General features: G+C 32.0%; 2 protein-coding genes across 2 annotated transcripts; both read left to right on the plus strand.

Annotated features, from left to right (window-relative positions):
- The first annotated feature begins 1,349 nt into the window (after positions 1-1,349).
- Positions 1,350-3,208, plus strand: LOC140184645 (uncharacterized). The gene is made up of 3 exons (XM_072236583.1): positions 1,350-1,359; positions 1,529-2,023; positions 2,454-3,208. Exons 1-3 carry the CDS (start codon positions 1,350-1,352, stop codon positions 3,206-3,208), a joined length of 1,260 nt encoding a protein of 419 aa, XP_072092684.1.
- A 3,382-nt stretch (positions 3,209-6,590) lies between these two features.
- LOC140184646 (uncharacterized) lies at positions 6,591-7,229 on the plus strand. The gene has a single exon (XM_072236584.1). It carries the CDS (start codon positions 6,591-6,593, stop codon positions 7,227-7,229), a length of 639 nt encoding a protein of 212 aa, XP_072092685.1.
- The last annotated feature ends 14,098 nt before the right edge of the window (positions 7,230-21,327 follow it).

Genomic DNA, 21,327 nt, shown 5'->3' on the forward strand with positions numbered 1-21,327 from the left:
CCATGCCTGAACCTTTCACTTATGTATTTTTAACGGTGGAGTTTCTACACACCATAGATTAAGGGTGTGGAGCTCTGCTGTACCTCAAGCTTTAATGCAATTACTACTCTTTTCCTATAAATTTCATTTATTCCTATTCTAAGATATTCGTTGCACTTCAACTTGATGAATGTGATGATCCGTGACACTCATCATCATTCTCACCTATGAACGCGCGTGACTGACAACCACTTCCGTTCTACCTTAGGCCGGACGCGTATCTCTTGGATTCCTTAATCAGAATCTTCGTGGTATAAGCTAGAATTGATGGCGGCATTCATGGGAATCCGGAAAGTCTAACCTTGTCTGTGGTATTCCGAGTAGGATTCCGGGATTGAATGACTGTGACGAGCTTCAAACTCCTGAAGGCTGGGCGTTAGTGACAGACGCAAAAGAATCAAGGGATTCTATTCCAACCTGATTGAGAACCGACAGATGATTAGTCGTGCTGTGACAGAGCATTTGGACTTTTTTCACTGAGAGGATGGGATGTAGCCATTGACAACAGTGATGCCCTACATACAGCTTGCCATGGAAAGGAGTAAGAGGGATTGAAGGAAGAAGTAGGAAAGTAGAAAAAGAAAGGGCACAGTATCTCTATACGCTTATCTGAAATTTCCACTATTAATTTACATAAGTATTTCTATCCCTTTATTTTATTTATCTTTTAAATATCTAATCCAATTACATTTGACTCTACCTGACTGGGATTTACAAGATGACTATAGCTTGCTTTATACCAACAATCTCTGTGGGATCGACCCTTACTCACGTATGGTATTACTTGGATGACCCAGTACACTTGCTGGTTAAGTTGAACGGAGTTGTGTCCACACATAGCAAAGAGCCATTATAATTATTCCATACAACAATAAAGAGTACAACATTGATGATCACAATTTCGTCCACCACCTACCCTACCCTTTGCCAGCCCTAATGGGAAGTCTCTTACCATAAGAAGGGGACACGGCTAAATTTGCACAACTTTATGTTTTTTATACACATAATGAGATTCAAAATTGCATTTCAGCAGTAAGGTAAGTCATATATGAACAACATGTGCAACTTTTTTTTATTAATACATGATTTAGATTGTTTAACCAGATTATTAGACAATTAAAGGTGTGTTACTTTATACTGTCATGCAGTGGAGAAAAATCCAATAGTTCACGAAGACATAGTTGGGGACTTGAGGTTGATGTTAGATGAACAAACTACCTTAGTCAAGGCATTTCACATGGCTAGAGAAAAAATAGTAGTTGATAGCCAATCTAATGTAAAGTTAAGATTGTTGGGCAAGCGTGGAAAAGATGGTAGAAGGTATAATCTCCCATCTACGAATGAAGTAGTTGCACTAATAGTAGGTGATTTTGATCTTAAGAAAACAGATAGGGACATTCTGGTCGAGACACGAGGGGGAAGGCTATAGAGAATAAACCAACTTAACCCTGCATACCTGGGATTATAGTATCCTTTATTGTTTCCTTAGATGGCTACAAGGAAGATATACCACTAAATAGAAGGGCAAGGTCTTCTGAAAAGCCTCGCGAACATGTTTCAATGAAGGAATTCTTTGCCTTTAGGGTACAAGAGAGGTTAGCTGATGGATCGCCATTGCTTTACTCAAGGAGACTATTTCAACAATTCTTGGTGGATGCATATTCAATGATTGAGTCTTCAAGGTTGATGTATATTCACTTGGACCAGAACAAGTTTAGGTGTGAGATGTATAAGGGTTTAGCAGAAGCTGTCTTGAGAGGTGAAACAACGCCTTCATCAAGGAAAAAACGTATCATACTACCATCATCATTCACAGGAGGTCCGAGATACATAATACAAAATTACCAAGATGCAATGTCTATTTGTAGAGTGGTTGGCTATCCAGATCTCTTCTTAACATTCACTTGCAACCCTAAGTGGCCAGAACTAGAAGATTTTCTTAAGAATAGGGAACTTAATGCCGAAGACAGACCAGATGTTGTTTGTAGAGTTTTTAAAGTAAAACTTGATCATCTCATACAAGACATAAGAAAAAAAAAGGATTTTCAGAAGGGTTACTGCAGGTAAATCTCCAACCTTATTATTAATTGGTATAATAAGATTTAAATTTGTATTTGACCATTCATAATCTTAGGGTTTTTCATTGGCAGTTTTTTGCAATCTAAATAATCATCCATACACTGCTATGACAAAAAATTATAGATCAAACACATTATGAATACAATCTATAACTATTTTATAGGGCAGAACCACCTTTTTATACTCCTTAATATTTCATACATTGAACAATTTACAAAGAAAGTCTATTAAAAGGGATGTTAGAAGGACATAGGATAACGCATCATCATATCTCTTTTCTTTGTCTCCCAAAAAAATCCATTTGTTTAACTAAGAAATTTTCTAAATACTTTCAGTTGTATACACTATTGAATTCCAAAAGCGAGGCTTGCCACATGCGCATATTTTGGTGTTTATACATAGAGATGATAAATATCTAACCCCAGAAGATATTGATAAGATTATATGCGCTGAGATACCAGATAAAGATGTCAACCTAACATACTATGAAGCTGTAGAGAAACACATGATGCATGGACCATGTGGAACTATTAAACGGGACTCACCATGCATGAAAAATGGAAAGTGCATCAGACATTTTCCCAAGAGATTTGTTGATAGTACAAGGGTTGATGAGGATGGATATCCTGTTTACAGACGGAGGGAGGATGGAAAGACAATAATTAAATCTGGAATTGAAGATAACAGATATGTTGTCCCACACAACAGGACATTATTACTGAGGTATGGCACTCACATTAATGTGAAGTGGTGCAATCAATCAAGATCAATCAAGTGTCTATTCAAGTATGTAAACAAAGGGAATGATCGAGTCACTACTTCGTTCTATAGTAGTGCTAACACGGATGCAGAAAATGATGAGTGTAATGAAGTCTGTATGTATTATGATTGTAGATACATATCTCCATGTGAAGCAGTATGGAGGATATTTGGTTACAACATTCATTATAGAGACCCATCAGTTATACATTTGGGCTTTCACTTGTCGGGTGAGCAACCAGTAGTTTTCCAAGATCATGAAATCCTACAAGATGTTGCTAGGAAAGCGCCTGTCAAAGAATCAATGTTCCTAGGATGGTTTGAACTTTGAAGCAAATAAGAGGTACCCTAAAACCCGCAATCTAACATATGCAGAGTTTTCTTCTAAGTTTGTTTGGAATCCGACACCGAGAAAATAGTTCCCACAGAAATCACATTCCGTAATTGGACGGATATTCTTTGTTCCTCCTAGATCCGGTAAAATTTACTATCTTCGATTATTGTTAAATTTTTCGAGAGGCCCTACAAGCTATGAGGATATTAGAACCATTGACGGTGTTGTGTAACCCACCTATAGAGATGCATACTATACGAAAGGTATTCTTGATGATGACAAAGAGTACATTGATGCCATCAAGGAAGCAAGTCATTGGGACTCTGGTAGATACATAAGAAAGTTGTTTGCAACTCTTCTAATATCAAACTCAATAACAAGGCTAGAATATGTATAGGAAAGGAGTTGGAAAATCCTATCGGAAGATATCCTATACATTCAACGGAACTTATACGAGAATCCTGGTATGTTGCTATGTGCAATACTATTTCAACTTTCAAATAATAAGCTCCCATATTAGACGTTACACATTATTTATGTTTTTATTAACTAAAAAGGAAACAAATTATTATAATCTTACCACAATTCATACCATGGCCAAGACATACATGCACACAAATAGTTTTTGGCATCTCATTGATTAATGATTATATTATTTTATATCCATGTACATTAAATAGGCCCCTCAGCATGTGATTACTTGGCAATCTATGACTATTTGATGTATCTTACAAAGTTTTTATATGGGCAAAATGTATTTTATCAACATGTGTCAATGACAAAAATAAAAATTGGTATATTTTTTACATCAGAAATTGTTTGTGCCAATCAGATAAATTATTTTTTGCATCTGGCTATTTTCACATGTTTTTATAAGTTAAAACACAGGTAATCATATTCGGCACCGAAGCTTATATTTGGGATGGATCTATATTTACCATTAACAAGTTTAGTTTTACTCAATCATAATACACATTTTGTATTCTTGGATTATTTATTCGAAGGGATTAGTTGAATATTGCCTATTTTAGATTTTATACCATTAATAATTAAAAACAACGATAATGTGGCTTCTATTTACATATCTACATCTGACGGATCAAGAGATGAGGGATCTTACTCTTTTAGAAATGAAAAAGATTCTTAAATCCTACAACAAGAGTTTAAAAGAGATTCCATCCATGCCATTTCCAGACATCGACCTATCCTCACAGCAGTTGTTTCAGTCGGGGGTTAACAGGTTGATATTGGACAAATTGTGTTATGGTAGACGCAGGCTTAGCGCAGAACTAGATGACTTTGACAAAGCTAATTGATGAACAAAAAAGGTATTTGACACCATCATGGCAGCTGTGAACAACGGACAAGGTGGTGTATTTTTTCTATATGGTTACGGTGGCATTGGGAAGACATTTGTTTGAAAGACCCTAGCTGCTGTGATCAGGTCAAAAGGGCAAATTGTCCTATTGGTTGCCTCGAGTGGAATCGTATTGATGCGTGAGCATCTTTCCTATCTTTTCCTAGTGAATTTGCATTTAATTTGTTAAGTTTAATCAATAATTAATTACTTTTTAGCCACTATGGATGCTACTTTGAGTCTTGTGCAATTCTGTTTATTTTAGGTAGCATTCGGCTGGATTTGATGGAGTTTCTGCAGCACAAGAATTAAAGAAGAGGACAGCGAGAAGCGACGTATTTGGAGCTTTCCATGGTGACGCGTGCGCGTGAATGACGCGTACGCGTGATTTGAATATTTACACGGCGACGCGAGCGCGTACTTGATGCGTACGCGTGACACGCAAAGATGACCATCGATGCGTACGCATAACTGATGCGTACGCGTGACATGCGCCACGTGTAGAAAACGCTTAAAACGCTGGGGGCGATTTCTGGGCTGTTTTTGACCCAGTTTTCAGCCCAAGAAACACAGATTAGAGGTTGCAGAATGGAGGACTCAGAGGAACACTTCCTGTTACTTCCCAAGTTAAGCGTGGACCCTATAAAACAAGTGGTCCCCATCCATCAATTGAAGACTTGCTGATTATTTAGTTAATTCTGATTTAAAACTTTATTTTTATCTTTAAATTAGGAAAAGATTTATTTTAGTTTTTAGAAATTAGATTTTTAAATTAATTAGGATTAAATATAAAAGGGAAAAGGAACTTCCCTGAGGGGGGATTCCATTAGTTAACTTTTCATTCCACCTCAGCCCAATTTACAATCCTAGTTTTCTTCTCTGAATCATGAGCAACTAAACCTCCATTGTTAAGGTTAGGAGCTCTGTCTATTGTATGGATTGATACTATTATTTTTCTATTTTAATTCATGTTTTCATTTATATTTAAAGAATTGTTTTCGTTCTTTATTTTATGAATTTGGGTGGAACGGAAGTATGACCCTCTTTCTAATTGAGTTCTTGTATAACTTGGAAAAGCTCTTTACTTGAACAATAGGTTGAAAACAATTTCTCCTAAATTTTAATTATTTGGATTTAATGGGATACGTGACATATAATACTCTTATTTTTAGGTAATTAGAATTTTTGTGGCATATAAACTGGAATTTGATCATCACCCTCTAATTGGAATTAATTGACCAAGGAATTGCGATTGATGAATTTTAGAGAAGACTAGAAAGGTCTAAGGAATTAGGGTCTAGTCACATATAGTTTGCCATCAATTAAATATTTCATGATTAAAATAAATTAGTAAGAAAAGTCAATCCGAAAAATAGATAACTCTGAAGCCTTAACTGTTTCTCCATATTTGGTTTTCAACTTATTTACATACCTGTCTTCAAATTTTCTGAATTTATTATTTAATGCTCTTTGAACATCCAAAACTCTTTTCTGCTTGCCTAACTAAGTAAATCATTTAACCATTGTTGCTTAGTCCATCAATCCTCGTGGGATCGACCCTTACTCACTTGAGGTATTACTTGGTACGACCCGGTGCACTTGCCGGTTAGTTTGTGGTTGTAAATTCTGCACCACGTATCTCTGTTATTACCCGGTGGAAGAATAGCACATTTACAGTTTGCAATCCCAATCAACCTAGATGAATTCTCAACATGTAATATAAAGCAAAATAGTGGTTTGGCATATTTGATTACAAGGGCCAAGATTATTATATGGGATGAAGCTCCGATGGTAAACAGACTTTGCATTGAAGCCCTTGACATGACGATGAAAGACATCTTGCGATTTAAGAATCCAAAAAGCCTTGACCAGCCATTTGGAGGAAAAACTGTCGTATTTGGGGGTGATTTTTGACAAACATTACCGGTGATACCTAAAGGCAACAGACAAGATATTGTAAACGCAACAATAAACTCATCTTATCTGTGGGACAGTTGCAAGCTTTTGGCACTAACAAAGAACATGAAACTCAGAGATGAGGATGATGATGAGAGCAACAATGATCTTAGATTGTTTGCTGAATGGATTCTTGCAATAGGAGATGATAAATGTGGAACCTCGATTAAGGGGATAGAGAAGATTCAAATCCCTAATGATATTCTTATTGAAAAGTGGGACGACTCTATACTTGAAATTTGCAAAGCAACATACCTTGAATTGTTTGGGTGTTCCAATAATATAGCACACATTAAGGACAAAGCCATTCTTGCACCTACACTTCAAATGGTGGATGAAATAAATAGTTTCATGATGAATCTGAATCCCGGAGAAGCCAAAATTTATTATAGTTCTGACACATGTCAAAATAATGCAAACAATGATATATTGGCATCAGTACATACACCAGATAGTCTTAACACCATCAGATGCTCCGGAATTCCTAACCATAAGTTGACACTCAAAGTAGGGACCCCGATTATGTTGTTAAGGAATATAGACCACTCCGCAGGTCTATGTAATGGTACTAGGTTAGTGGTAACTAAATTGAGAAACCACATCATTGAAGCAAGAAGCCTAACAGGGAACGACATGGAGCAGAAAGTCTTTATTCCGTGGATGACGCTAACTCCATCTGATCATAGGATACCATTCAGTTTCTAAAGGAGACAATTTTCTATCATGATTTCCTATGCTATGTCAATTATCAAGAGTCAAAGACAATCATTGTCAAATGTCGGATTTGTTTTGAAGAAACCTGTCCTCACACATGGATAGTTGTACGTGGCTATATCCAGGGTTACTCATAGGAGGGTGCTCAAGGTTTTGATATGTCATGACGACCATCAAAGGAAGGAAACAGATAATGTGGTATATAAAGAGGTGTTTCGGAACGTAGATTAGATTCAATCTTCATACCAATTGAAGGTAAGAAAACATGCATTTGGCTGCATTTAACTTATTACTTACCCATCCTTATTGAATGCTTTATTAATGTGAAATTATATTGTCCAACTTAGCATTAGGTGATTACAATCGCATATGAATTGTAGGATATATTTGTGTAGTTAGCCCAACCTATTTCATGGAGATTTACCTTGCTTATATTATTGTTAAAATCTTTCAACACATGACAAATTAGTTGTGAATGGCCATTTGGGGCCAAATTAATAACTTATTAAGTTATTTATATTTATAAAATCATTACTGATCCCAAACTTCTTTTGGTTTATAGCACAATCAGATGCATTAAATTTGTCAATCATCATCCGAGACATAACCTCTTGGCTTCCCATGTCACATGATACTGTTTTATGGTTATGTCACTTTACTTGAGAGGTAATCATGCATTTACATTTCATTGCTTAGTTTATTTTACTCCATGATTAATTATTACCTAATAAATGACATTTGTTTTCAATTTGGCATTAGGAAGTCTTTGCACTTCTTACCACCTCATCTCACAAGGTTTTAAAAAAGGTGATATTCCTACCATGGATTTAGTCAGTCATTTGGTAAGCGTAGCACTTTTAACACACCCATGTTCTTATAGTCTTAATAGCAGTTCCTTTTTCATTATGAACAATCCATTCCCTTACAATTTCCATGACATTGGCAGAAACTAATCTACTACTATTTGTCGATATTATCAACAAAGTAAATTAAACATACAAATCAACCATGGCATACAAAATCAAATTTTTTATTTGAGCAAGTCACTAAGACTGGGTCTAACCTCAAGTATTCCGCACGACACTTACAACTTTTACAGGAGGAACTAGCCCAGCCGTGACCAGGTATCTTACATATACTGAAACCTCAAATTTTCACATGCCAAGCTGCAAGTTGGCAAACAATAAAAATTTACAGTTTTTCAATCAATACAGGCTTAACAAACCAAATTCGTGTGGTAAAATTGTAAAGATGGTACCTTAACCATCTTTCTTATGTATGAGGACCTTTTGTATCCTCGGTCTGATCAACATCCACGGATATGCCACCAACCATTCTTTCAAAAGTGTCAATCCTAAAAGGTTAAACATTTTGCAAAAGCTCAATTGCCTACGTCAATTTGCCAATCACAAACAACAACATCAGCTGTAAAATTAATGTAGTTAGCAAATTCTCTGAATTTTAACCCTTACGACAACATAAATCAGGGCTTTCCATCTCCATTCAGTTCACGGAACTTGGGGTCCTTCACAAAATAACAAAGCATCACCCTGAACACGATCAACTTCAAAGAAACATAAAATTAACCAATACCAAAAGCTCAATCTCTATTGGAGGAGACTTTATGCTGGCAAAGCACGGCTATGTACAACCCGTTCAACTCCCATTGAAGCAGAGCCAATAACCCCAATTGTCAGTTCCATTCTAATTGGTATAAGAAAGAAAGCTTTCCACTTTCATGTATTGGTCTTTGTTAGGTGGGGTACCTAATTATTACACATTGGTTACAGTTGTTTTATAAATAGACCCATGCATAAAATGTAATTTATACTAAAGAAACTTATTAATCACTTTATCTTTAGGGATAAGTATTGTTTTGGTCCCTAACGTTGAGGGTCAGAATCGAAATCGTCCCTGATGTAATTTTTGACTTAAAATCGCCCTTAATGTTGCATTTTGTTTTAAAACCGTCATTTTTAATAAAATTTTTTCTAAATGACAAAAATACCCTTTTCTCACCATTTCATTCTTCTTCTTCTTCCAGGAGAACTTAAAAGTAGTAGCAGTAAAGCTTATTGAGAACTTTCTGAACAAAGGTATATTCAACATGAAAATGACATAGAAACAGTTCAAATACTAATTTCACCAACATATTGTGCTACCTCAGTAACAGAAAAAACTCAAGATCAGTGACAAATCAATATCTAGCACTAGCGGCATGATAACAAACAAACCGGAATTTAAAGAGGCAGTAAAACCCAAACTATTAGAACCCAATCCAGTACCACCAATATGTAATCCCTGCAGTTTTGTTGCCCCAAGAAATTGAAAAGAGAGCCGAGAAAAAACAAGTATATATTGAACAAATATGAAGTGATCCACAGCGGGAACTGGAGTGAATCAAACTCAGCTTCATGTCTTTCACTTCACTTGTTGTTTTGCATAATCAACCTCTTGCTCTAACTGCATTAGCTTCACACAACATGATTCTAGTTGCTGTACATAGGCCTGCATAGAAATATCACCTATCACATGAACAATTAGTATATCTAAGCATTTGCTGCACATCTAACATGATTTCCAATGTATAACCTTCCAAACCTTTTTGCGCAAACGACTCTTACGAGCAACCTCTCGATTTTGTGCAAGGCGTCTCTGTATCTGCATGTTTCAGCTTGTTAATTCCTTTTTTCTTTATAACCCTATAATGAGTATGAATACACGACAGGCATAAAAAATCGGTAACCATAGGACCTCTGAATTTGTTGGTGGGTGTGGGTCTAAATTTGCTTTTGAACCCATTTAACCATAACCAAGCACCGTGATCTGTTTCAAAATTTCTACATACAGCTAAAGATGGAGACCCAGAAGAAGCAGAAGATGAAGAAGCAGAAAGCATAAGACGAAGAAGCAGATCCAGAAACAGAAAGCAAAGGCAGAATCAAGAAGCATAAGATGAAGCAGAAGACGAAGTAGAAACAGAGGCCGAATAAAGAAGCAGAAGTGGCGAGGTGCAGCGGCAAGGCGGTGAAGAACAGTGGCGAGAACGCGGCGGTGAGGAGCAGCGGTGCAGAAGCAGAAGCTCTCTCCTTGACTCGCGACGGCGACGGCGACGGCAGCTCCAAGCTTCGCCGGCGCCGTCCCCCTCCCCTTCCCCCTCTCCTTCCCCCCACCCCCTCGTCTTTTCCCTTTCTCCCCTCCCCCTGGTGTCTTTTCTTTTTTTTAATTTTATAATTTTTTTATAAAAAAGGATGATTTATAAAAAAGGGGTATTTTTGTCATTTATAAAAAAATTAATTAGAAAGAACAATTTTAAAATAAAATGCAACATTAAGGACGATTTCGATTCTGATCCTCAACGTTAGGTACCAAAACAATACTTATCCCTTATCTTTACAAAAGTCATAGCTAAAAAGGCTTAAAATGTGGGGAGTGGATCCTCTCCAGTGAAAAAAAAAACTGGATGGTGTTCAGTGTAGGATCTCACTCTTGATTGTTCTTTTTTTCCTATTTAATTTTGGTCACACTTATAGAATTAAAGGTGAGAGATTACACTTTATTCTCTCAAGTGTTAAAAAAAATGGAGAGGATCCATTCCCTAAAATGTGACTTATCTTTATAAAGCCTCATCATTATTATTACTTATTAGTCACCTTTTAATCTCTACCATGTCTTAAGATAGATTTAAAATGAAACAAAAAAAATATTGTGCACACAGTAAGACTCATTAGTGACTGATGAGGTAGGTAACCAATTTTATGTATAAAAAAAAGGGCTATTATACATAAGACCATTTTTGTTCACGTAGTTTTGCTAAAAGTGATAGGAAATTAGGTTCTTACTTCTTATATTAGACTAATAAACTCATTTGTTATTAATTAAACATTAATATAGAGTGCAATAATTATGAAGTATCAATACATATTAAATTCACGTCCAATAATTAAAAATATATGTCTAATGAATGCTATTAAAAAAATTTAACTATATTATTTATGACCAATATAAGAGCATTATTCTTTTATAAACTGTGCACAATATTAATTTAATAATAATTAGTGCATTTTTTTAAATCTTTTAAGTGACCGACAATTAGTCCTTTTACGTAATGGTTTATTAATATATTAACAAAAATTATTTCTATAGTTTCTTTTAAATATTTATAATACTAATTTTACATAGAAATTTTTAAACATATATTAATTTTAACTAAAATATTAAAAATATAACTATGCCAAATTCTATACATTAATTTTTTAATTCAAACTCTACATTAATATTACTAATTAGTATGAACTATTAAATTTACAAACAATTTATATACAAATACAATAAATAGATTATGTATACAATTCGCGCATCTAGCAGGTTTTACACTAGTTAAAAGAATCGGTTCCGCTACGTTACCAACAGTATATCTGCCAACTTCTGCTAACTCTTATTTATAATTGTGTTTCATGGAAGTGTGTTCGTGGATGTGTCTAATAAAAATATCTTTTTTATAACTGTGTTTAATGGAAGTGTCTTTATAGATATATTTTCTAGATGTGTCTCTTTATATATGTGTTTAAAATATATTAATTATTAGATACATCTACGAACATACTTCCATGAAACACAAATATAAATAAGAGTTGGCAGAAGTTGGCAGATAATATGTTGGTACCCTATACTTTTCCTAAAAGAATATGTTGATATGGCAATGGAAATGAAAATGTGGCATCTTTTGATCTTCTATTCTTCTTGGGTTTTCAATCCTGTTGGATAGTACCTCTTTGTTTTCTTATGATGAATACTCAAACTCAGAAACTCGTGCGTATAGAAATATAGAGTAAATAGACAAGAAATGCATAAAAAAAATTTGAGATCACAAAAGTACACATCACATAATTAAAATTTTAATGTACACACTAAAAATAGCTAACAATGAACAAACCTAACCTGCCATTAGAGGAGTTTTGTTTTTGTTTAGTTTAGTATATATGTGACCACATCAAAATGTTGAGTTGAACTTTTTATCATTGTTTAGGGTATCTAAGTGAAAAACAACAATTTTGTTTATTTTAAAATCAACAAAATATTATTATTAAAGGATAGAACGTCGTTTTTTAGTCATAAATTGATTGAACCCTAGTTTTACAAAATTCGCTAGAGGTGACAACTAGGGTGAGAGGTTGAAGACATGTATGTCTAGAGATGAGATTTGAAGATTGGAAGAGAGCACTTCACGTTAAAACAGCTTAAGTGATACTGGTAGATCATCAATCGGAGTTGCTGCATCAAAGAGAAAGAAGAAGGAAAAAAACCCTTTTAATGGTAACAAATGCTACTATAGCATTGAGGTGTTGTTGTTAAAGTCGCGAACAATAGAGAATCCAAAAAGATGGTTCTTTTGTTGTCCTTTGTATAAGGTGTGCGTTTGCAACTTGGTTTCAAACTGTGTTTATTGAAAGTCTTTTTTTATATTCATATCTTATTCTGTTTATCTTCAATGAAGCAGAAATCTGAGTTGAGATATGAGTATTTTGTCTTGATAAAGTTCAAGATGAGTACAACAACAAAACTATTTTGGATGCTAATTTGTTGCAACATTCAAATTTTGGAGAACAGAATGATATTTCGAGTCAATGGATGGACCTATATGTTGCAACGCGTGAAATTGATGTTGAACTTGAATACTAGGATGAGAGCTGAAATTAGTGACCTAAAGAAGTTGATAATTAAATTGTATACGAGAATGGTTATTTGGGATTCTGCTTCAAAAAAACAACACTCTACCCTTTAACAATAATATTTTGTTGGTTTTAAAACAAGCAAAATTGTTATTTTCCACATAAGGAGTGCCGATTCACCATTTTAATGGCCAATATATACACTAAATTTAACAAAAACGGAGTCTTTTAACGGCATATTAGTTTTGTCCATTGTTAATCATCTTCGATGTCTACATTGAAATTTTGATTCTGTCATATGTATTTTTATGACCTTAATACTTTTGTTCATTTACTCTAGAAAAATATATATATATGGAAACTTCTCGAACTTATCCATCCAATTCCTAACCTTCTTCTGGGACTCATAACCTCTAGAGGAGAGAAACAGATCGCTTTCTTTGTTAATGATGTGGTCGAGGCTTCGATTCTTCATCCATTTAAGTCGTATCTTCACTATGCTCCATCACCATTGTTGCTGGTGGTGGTGGCAAAACTTGAACAATTAGAGACACGATTTTTGTTAAATTTATTGTGCATTTAATTTGGATTTTGATTTGGAAAAATTAGAGTTTTAAACTAAGGAACGTGATTCAATATACAAGGGATGTCACATTTTTATTTTTGTTTGTCATTTCAACCAATTTCCTTATATAAAAAAAAAAAAGATTTTTTATGGTTGAACATTTTTATAGTATTTTAAAATATTTAAAAAAATTATCAACATTTTCGAAGATTAGGAAACAGTTTTTGTAGATTACCATCATTTAACGGAAAAACAAAGAGAGGCAAGTCCACCATTCCTATCAATAATGAAAGATTCCAATGGTAACAAAATTGACTATGAAAGAATTAAATAAATTTTATATCCATAAAAGATTAACTGTGTTCGACAAAAATATTCAATTCTTAAATTTTTATTAATTTCATTTAAACCATGTTAAATCTCAAAATTAACCTTATCACCAATCATCTTCAACTTTTAACCTTTTGATATGCCTCCTTCTTCATTTCTTCTTTTTCCTCTTCTTTCATTGTATAAACAAAATGGAAACAAAAGAACCCTAAGGCCAAATCTATTTTCTTTCCAAATTTGTCCATAATTACTCACACTTGCGCCTCTGCCGCGAGCTGTGCGGCATGTGCCTCTAGTTTGGCGTTCTGCCATATGGCCTTCTCAACCTCCGCCTCCTTCTCTCTGAGCTGCCGTGCCACCACCTCTTTCATGGCGGTCAGCAGCAGTTGGTAGTGTTTCTGCCTTTTCTCTGCCAATATCCGCCACAACTCCTAAACCCTACTCTGAGGAGAAAAATCGTTCGCATCAGCGATCGCCAAAAGTAAATGGAAACTATAAGGAAGATTTAGAGCAAAGTGAATCCGATGAAAAGGATGGTGTTGATCTTGGAAGCGTTATGATTGGTTGTTTTGAACTTTTATCCAATAAAAAAAAAGAGTGATTAAACAAGAATGAATAATTTGGTACCTGAGTTTAGAAAAATTGTTCAATTTTGCCCCTTTGTTATTTGATTTGAGAAGCAAAGTCTTATGAAAATAGAGATAAGAGAGAAGAATAAAAAATGATGAAGATGGAGATCCATGAAGTTTTAATGTTTGTTGTTATTGTTGTTGTGAAAATTGAAACTCGAAAGATATTAATAGATTATTATTATTATTATTGTTGTTCATGACCACATTGTTGTTGTTGTGAACTGTGGATTATTTTCTTTCGAGAATTAGTACCTGAAAATTAAATGATAATGTTAGGTGATGAGTTAGAAAGAAGGGAGGTAAACAGATTTGGAAAAGAGATAAATTTGGATTTAGAATTTTTTTTTGTTTCTCATTTTATATTATTTTTGTGATGGAAGAAGAAAAAATAAAGGAGGGTTGAATATTGAAAATGATTAGTTCCAAGAGTTAATTTTAGAATTTAATGTGTTTTTTAAATAGAATTAACTAAAATTTAACGATTAAATATTTTTGTCAAATATAATTTATTTATTTTTAATATAAAATTTATTTAATTTTTTTGTAGTCAATTTTGTGAACATTTAAATTTTTTATAGTCAAAAATAGTTATTTATTTATTACTACTATTCTATTACTACTACTACTACTAATAATAATAATAATAATAATAATAATAATAATAATAATATAATAATAATAATAATAATAACAATAATAATAATATAGCAAAAGTAGGTGCAGGTAAATTTGAAGGACACATGGTGCCATCTTATATTATGATTGCTTAAAAATGTAAAAAACTTCAAAATCACAATTCATGCATATATGAAAACACAAAACGCATTATTATTAGTTTATTACTACTTCATTCTTCTTCCAACATCTCATTAAAATTGCTTGTCTTCTTTCTCCTCTTCTTCTTCTTCACCCGCCGCAGGCTCATTCAGATCAAACCCTAAAATAATTTTCCCTTCTTCCTCAATTACTCCCTCCACTGGGAGGTTGAGGTCAAACAGCAGGTTGCGAACCGCCGGTGAAGCTCCACCTTCTCCAACCTCGCCGGAGGCATCAGCACTGCTTCCTTCTTCGCCAGCAGCTAAACCACATACATCACAAAATGGAAAATTGAAAAAGACAATGAATGAATCATTAGATACTCACATGAATGTATATGTGAAATTCATTTTATTAAGTAGCAATAAATAAAAGATATTAAAACTTGTCCTACTTCAGATATTTTTATTTAGAGAAACACGCACGCACACAAACATTATCAAACTAGATCTAGATAGAATTTTAGATCCATATAGAATTCGTTCTTAGATTCACATGTATAATTAAGATTCTTCATTAGATTGATTCTCTGATGTTACGTTTGACCGTGAATGACATGAAACATCATAAACATTACAAAAGACTCTATCTGATTAATGGGTGGAGACAAATAAGACATAAATATAAAAACATAAAATGATAAACACAAGACATGAAATTTAAATACTTATTTGGTATTTAAGTATATAACACTACTTGTAATTCATTATTTGAATAAAATGACAATATTATTTTTGTCACAAATCACTACCACCATCTTTCAGTTTAAATTACTGCCATTAAAATCACCATCACCACTTTTTTATCACCATTTCAGTTCAAATTACCACTATTAAAAATAGCAAAGCAGATAAAAAAATTAAAAAATCAAATCCAATTCAATTTAACATGCATGTGAATACAATTTTTAATCAACATTCGATCCAAATAAAAAATAAATAGGAAAAATATAGGTAGACAATAAAAATACTAAACAATGTGAACAATAGATATATCGAATGTTTATTTCATTAGGTATGAGGATGATTATTCTAATATTAAGATTTAGGTGAGTAATTTGGAGGTGTAGTTTGTTTTGATTTGATTGGTAATTGTTCATGTTGTTTAAAAAAGTTATTAATTACTTAGCATAATCCAAATAAAAAAGAAAACTATAGAGATATGACTTCGAGAAAAAAGAAGCAGAGAAATGGGGAAAGAGAGACGGAGATGGAACTTGAAGAGGCAAAGAGATAAAAGTAGATCAAAATACGTAGAGGGGGACATAAAAGTGACGACGACAATAGCTGATTTAGCAAAGGTAGAGACAATGACGAATTTGATAGAAAGAGACTCAAAGATGAAAAGAGATAGACGATGATGGATGAGTCAGCTATGATGACAATAGAGAGCCGGAGAGGAAGGGAGGAGAAAGAGAGACAGTAAAGGAGGATGCGAGAATGGAGGAGAAGTAACAGCAAAAAAGGATAAAGGTAGTGAAGAGAGACAGAAGAAATGAGATGACGGTTTAGGTGGGAGGCATCAAGAAAGAAAGGAGGGTGTGAAGACTAAGAAAGAAAGATAAAAGTAAAAGGTAAAAATTCAGGTGTAATTTCATATAAAGTTGATAACTAAAAATTTTTAAATAAAAATTTAGTCAAATTATTTAAATCATTTAACCGTTTTTAATTATTAATTTTACGATAAAATTGATACCTGAATTTTTATCTTTATATTTATATATGTTATCATGTTTATTATAATTTTGTATCTCATTAAACAAACAATGCACATATGTTACGGTATTTATATTTTTAATAGACATAGACACTAACCAAATAGGCTCAAAATAATAAAACAGCCACATTTATACAAACACAATATATAACGCATTGACTGAATTAAAATTCAAATATCTTATAATCAAATACACACATAAAAAAATAATTCAATTTTTAATTAATTTATACTTATATATTTCTATTTAATAATTTAAACTTTTAGAATAAATAATTATATGACTAGATATACCCTCGTGACGGTTGCCACTAGCATTGGTGGCGGCCTTTGAAGAGGCAGAGGGGAAAGTAGGTGGCTTGAAGAAGCCACGGTACTGGCGATCAGGGTGTTTTCTCATATGTCCAAAGGCTCCCTTCCAACTCGAAAATGTTTTGCTACAAATTGGACATGTTGGTGTACCGCTTGGAGGATCAATAATTTCGGAAGCCTTTCGCCTTTTAACAGGACCAATAATGTTACTACCACCCAAAACCACTGCACCACCACCCACCGCAGTTGCGATAGCCCCACTTACCATCATCTGCGGTGGTGATGGTGGTGGTGGTGATGGTGGAAGGCTTCCTCCTCCATTAGTATCATTATTTGTTGTGAGATCCGTGAGAATTTTCTCAGGAGTCTTGAGAATGATTAGTTTTTCTTCTTCACCGCTTAAGTTGGGTTGATCAACAAGTGGTGAAGATGGTGGTTCAGTAACGGGAGTTGAAAGGGACAAGGATGGAAGTGAGGTGGTGGAAGCAGAGGTAGATTGGTTCTTCTCCATTTTTTGATAATGAGAGTGAGCCTGAGAAGGAAATTGTGCGATAAAAGGATATATATTTGCATGTCAATATATATATGGGAGGTGCATGAATCATCCTTTACTCAATTAATCGTCTATATTATTATTTAATAATAACTATTTACGTCAAGATATTTTCATCTTAATATAATCATTAAAATATGAATATTTATTATATCAAATATATAATTTAATATAAATATTAAAGTTGTTTACCAACTTTAAATTATTATCTTTATATAAAAATATTTTTACATGATTAGTTATTATATTAATTCATATAATTATGTTAGCTAGGTGTATATTAAAATCAACTATTAAAATCGATTATTAAAGTAAAATATATATTAGATTATAAAATTTATATTAAAAATTAGTTAAATTATATATGTATTACACATTGGTGTAATCATATTTATTCTTTTGGATAATCATTCAATTAATAATATAAAAGGTAATTATTTTTGTTAATATGATATTAAATAATTAGATGTACGTATAAAATTATTATATACTGATAATTCATCAAAATTAAATTTATCTATTTATATATAAATATATAATAACTAATTTTAATAGATGATTTTAGTGTATAAATAACATTTTGAATTAATTAATGTGTATGTATTATTCTCGTGGGGTTGAAAAAATCGTTGCCAATAGGGCTTCTCGAGAGGGAATGAAAAGTGTGGCATGTGGTGGAATGAGTATAATTAGTACAAACGAACATTTAATGTCAATTAATCCCTAATTATGTTATTTACTTCTTTGGATTACAAAAGTTGGCCAAGTGTTGTCTCTCTTTTTTTTAATTCTTTTTTATATGAAAAAATATAAATAGATAATGAAAATATTAAACAATATAAACAATTGATATATTAGATGTTTAATTTATTAGGTGTGTGGATAATTATCTTAATATTAAGATTTAGATAGATAATTTAAAAATGTAATATGTTTTTATTTTATTAGGTCAATTTTAAAGCTTTTTGTTTATATTGTTCACAAAAGTTATAATCTACCTAACAAAACCTTTTTTTATATATATAGCTTCTTTTATTATTTGTTTCATTTGTATGACATAAATTTAGCAAAATGAAAAAATAAATACATATATAAATTTTTATCATCAAGATGCTTGATGATGCTTCATATATAAAAGAAATACATTTCTTATATATGGTAAGATATCTATGAACTTAATTAAATTATAATTTGGTCAAATAGATCATTATTATTATTGAATTTGTTATTAATTAGTTATTTTAAAAAAGCTCTTTATTATTAATTCATTTTCACTCTCTTCCTTTATATTTAATTTATATGACAAAAGAATACAAAAATAACTAAAATATTAGAAAAAGATTTAAAAGAAATAAAAACAGAGAAAATAATATTTAATTTTATGTGCTAACATAACTTGATTGAATGTATTTTAATTTATAATAAAAAATATATTTTAATTTAATTGAATTCTCTATGTCAATTCCAATATATGTATCTAAGCCACTAAATTTCACACATGGAATCTAGTCACTTGGATATGTTGCCACAAGTATGGATATACACCTCTTATATAATTATATAAATTTTCAGGTTTAATTTATAAGGATGACACTGAAAGTTCTGTTTCTAAATTGCTTAATTAAAAGGTTGCACATACAACAAAATTTTTGGGTAAATATGAATCCGGAAATGAATATAAAGCAACAAAATGAAAGAGCATGGATGTGAATATATATTACTGATATTTACTCATAAATTAAAATAAATATTCCAAATAAGTAGGATATCCATCACCAGTATTATTGTATTCATAATGATTATACCAAATAAAAATTATAAATCAACCCCCATTTTCTCACTTTAAAAATATGTTTTTCAACAAGTAACCAATCCATACATAATCTTTATAGTAATACAAATAGGGAGCCAATTTGCTGACGTGGCGCTCATACGTTGAGTCTGGGAGTTTATTTGCTTACGTGTCGTGACTAGAAATTTTTAAATTTATATTTATAAATTATAAATTATTATTTGCTTAAGTTGTTTTTTTCAAATTTTAAGTTTGGGTTGTTTTACATAGGTTGTTATTTTTTAAATTTTAAATTATTTTATTTGTTTGGGTTATTTTAGTTAGGTTGTTATTTTTTAAATTTTAAATTATTTTATTTAAATTGTTATTTTTTTAATTTTATTTAGATTTTACTTAGGTTGTTCTTTTTTATATTATAACACTATTTTTTAAATATCTGTTAATTCTTTTTAGCATTATTTTTTAAAATTTTAATTTTTTTTTTAAATTGCAGCTACATAAATTTTTTTAAAGAAATTTAGAGTTTTAAAAAAATTTACGTTAATTATTCTTCGATTGTTACGTACTAATATTATTATATTATTATATTATTATAAAAATTTACGTTATGTTAGAATTTTTAAATTATAATTTGTTTAAGTTGTTATTTTTAAAATTTAAGTTTTGGTTGTTTTATTTAGTTTGTTATTTTTTAAATTTTAAATTAAAGTCAATCAAATTTAAAAAATATTAGTTATGATGCAACTATAAAAGTATAAGTTACGAGAGATGTAAAGCACCACAATTTAAAGTACATCAATCCCTTTCTTTACATATATCTAAAATCTCTCTATTTATTCTAATGGCTGGTATTCACAAAATTACTGACATCAATCCTACAATCGACAATTTGTGTGTACGTATACGAGTGATACGGTTATGGACACTGCCAAGTTACGGAAATTCTCCATTGCCATACTCAATTGAGATGGTTTGGCTCGATGAAGACGTGAGTTTTCTACTAATGTTTTTTCTATTTTGTTTAAAATTTATATTATTTATATTTTAAATTTATTTGTTTATTCCCATCTAATCGTTTTTTTGTTCATTAATTCTAGGGAGGAAAAATACACGCAGTTAAGAAGGCTTTTGTATCTCGATTCGTGAATTTGCTGGAGGAAGGAATATCTTACCAAATAAGATATTTTGGTGTTGGACTCAATAAGGGTTACTTCAAGACTACACATCATGAATACGTGGTTAATTTAAACCAACGTACTGATGTGCACAGACTTCCAGAATCGTCGAGTATCCCACGATATGGATTTAAGTTTGTGAGTTTTGACACTCTCAATGCTCCTGGGTATGATTGCACCTATTTAGTTGGTAAGTTTATTATTTTAGAAAAAGTATAATTATTTATTTTATTGATAATTTATTCTGCGTTTTTTTTTTAACAAATTTATTGACAATAATTTTTTTTATTTTAAATCATTTCAGATGTTGTTGGATATCTTGCTGGAATTGGGAATGAGAAGACTCTTGAAAAGGATGGCAATTCTACCAAATATACTGTTATCGAATTAGAGATTGATGATGGGTAATTATCTATTTATTTTTATAAATATACAAATTTTGCTAATCTCATCTTTTTAAATTATTATTTTAACTTATTTTATTATAAATATTTTTATTAATATTAATAAGTAACAAATGTATCTT

The sequence above is a fragment of the Arachis hypogaea genome, chromosome 5 (assembly GCF_003086295.3).
Source record: "Arachis hypogaea cultivar Tifrunner chromosome 5, arahy.Tifrunner.gnm2.J5K5, whole genome shotgun sequence".
NCBI lineage: Eukaryota > Viridiplantae > Streptophyta > Magnoliopsida > Fabales > Fabaceae > Arachis > Arachis hypogaea.

What these genes read in the sequence shown, in the direction of transcription:
- LOC140184645 (XM_072236583.1), top strand. An exon ending in AGACAGACCAGATGTTGTTT is followed by an intron (nt 2,024 to 2,453) that starts GTAGAGTTTTTA and finishes AAATACTTTCAG; the next exon opens with TTGTATACACTATTGAATTC.
- LOC140184646 (XM_072236584.1), top strand. Translation starts at nt 6,591, where the DNA reads ATGAAACTCAGAGATGAGGATGATGATGAGAGCAACAATGATCTTAGA.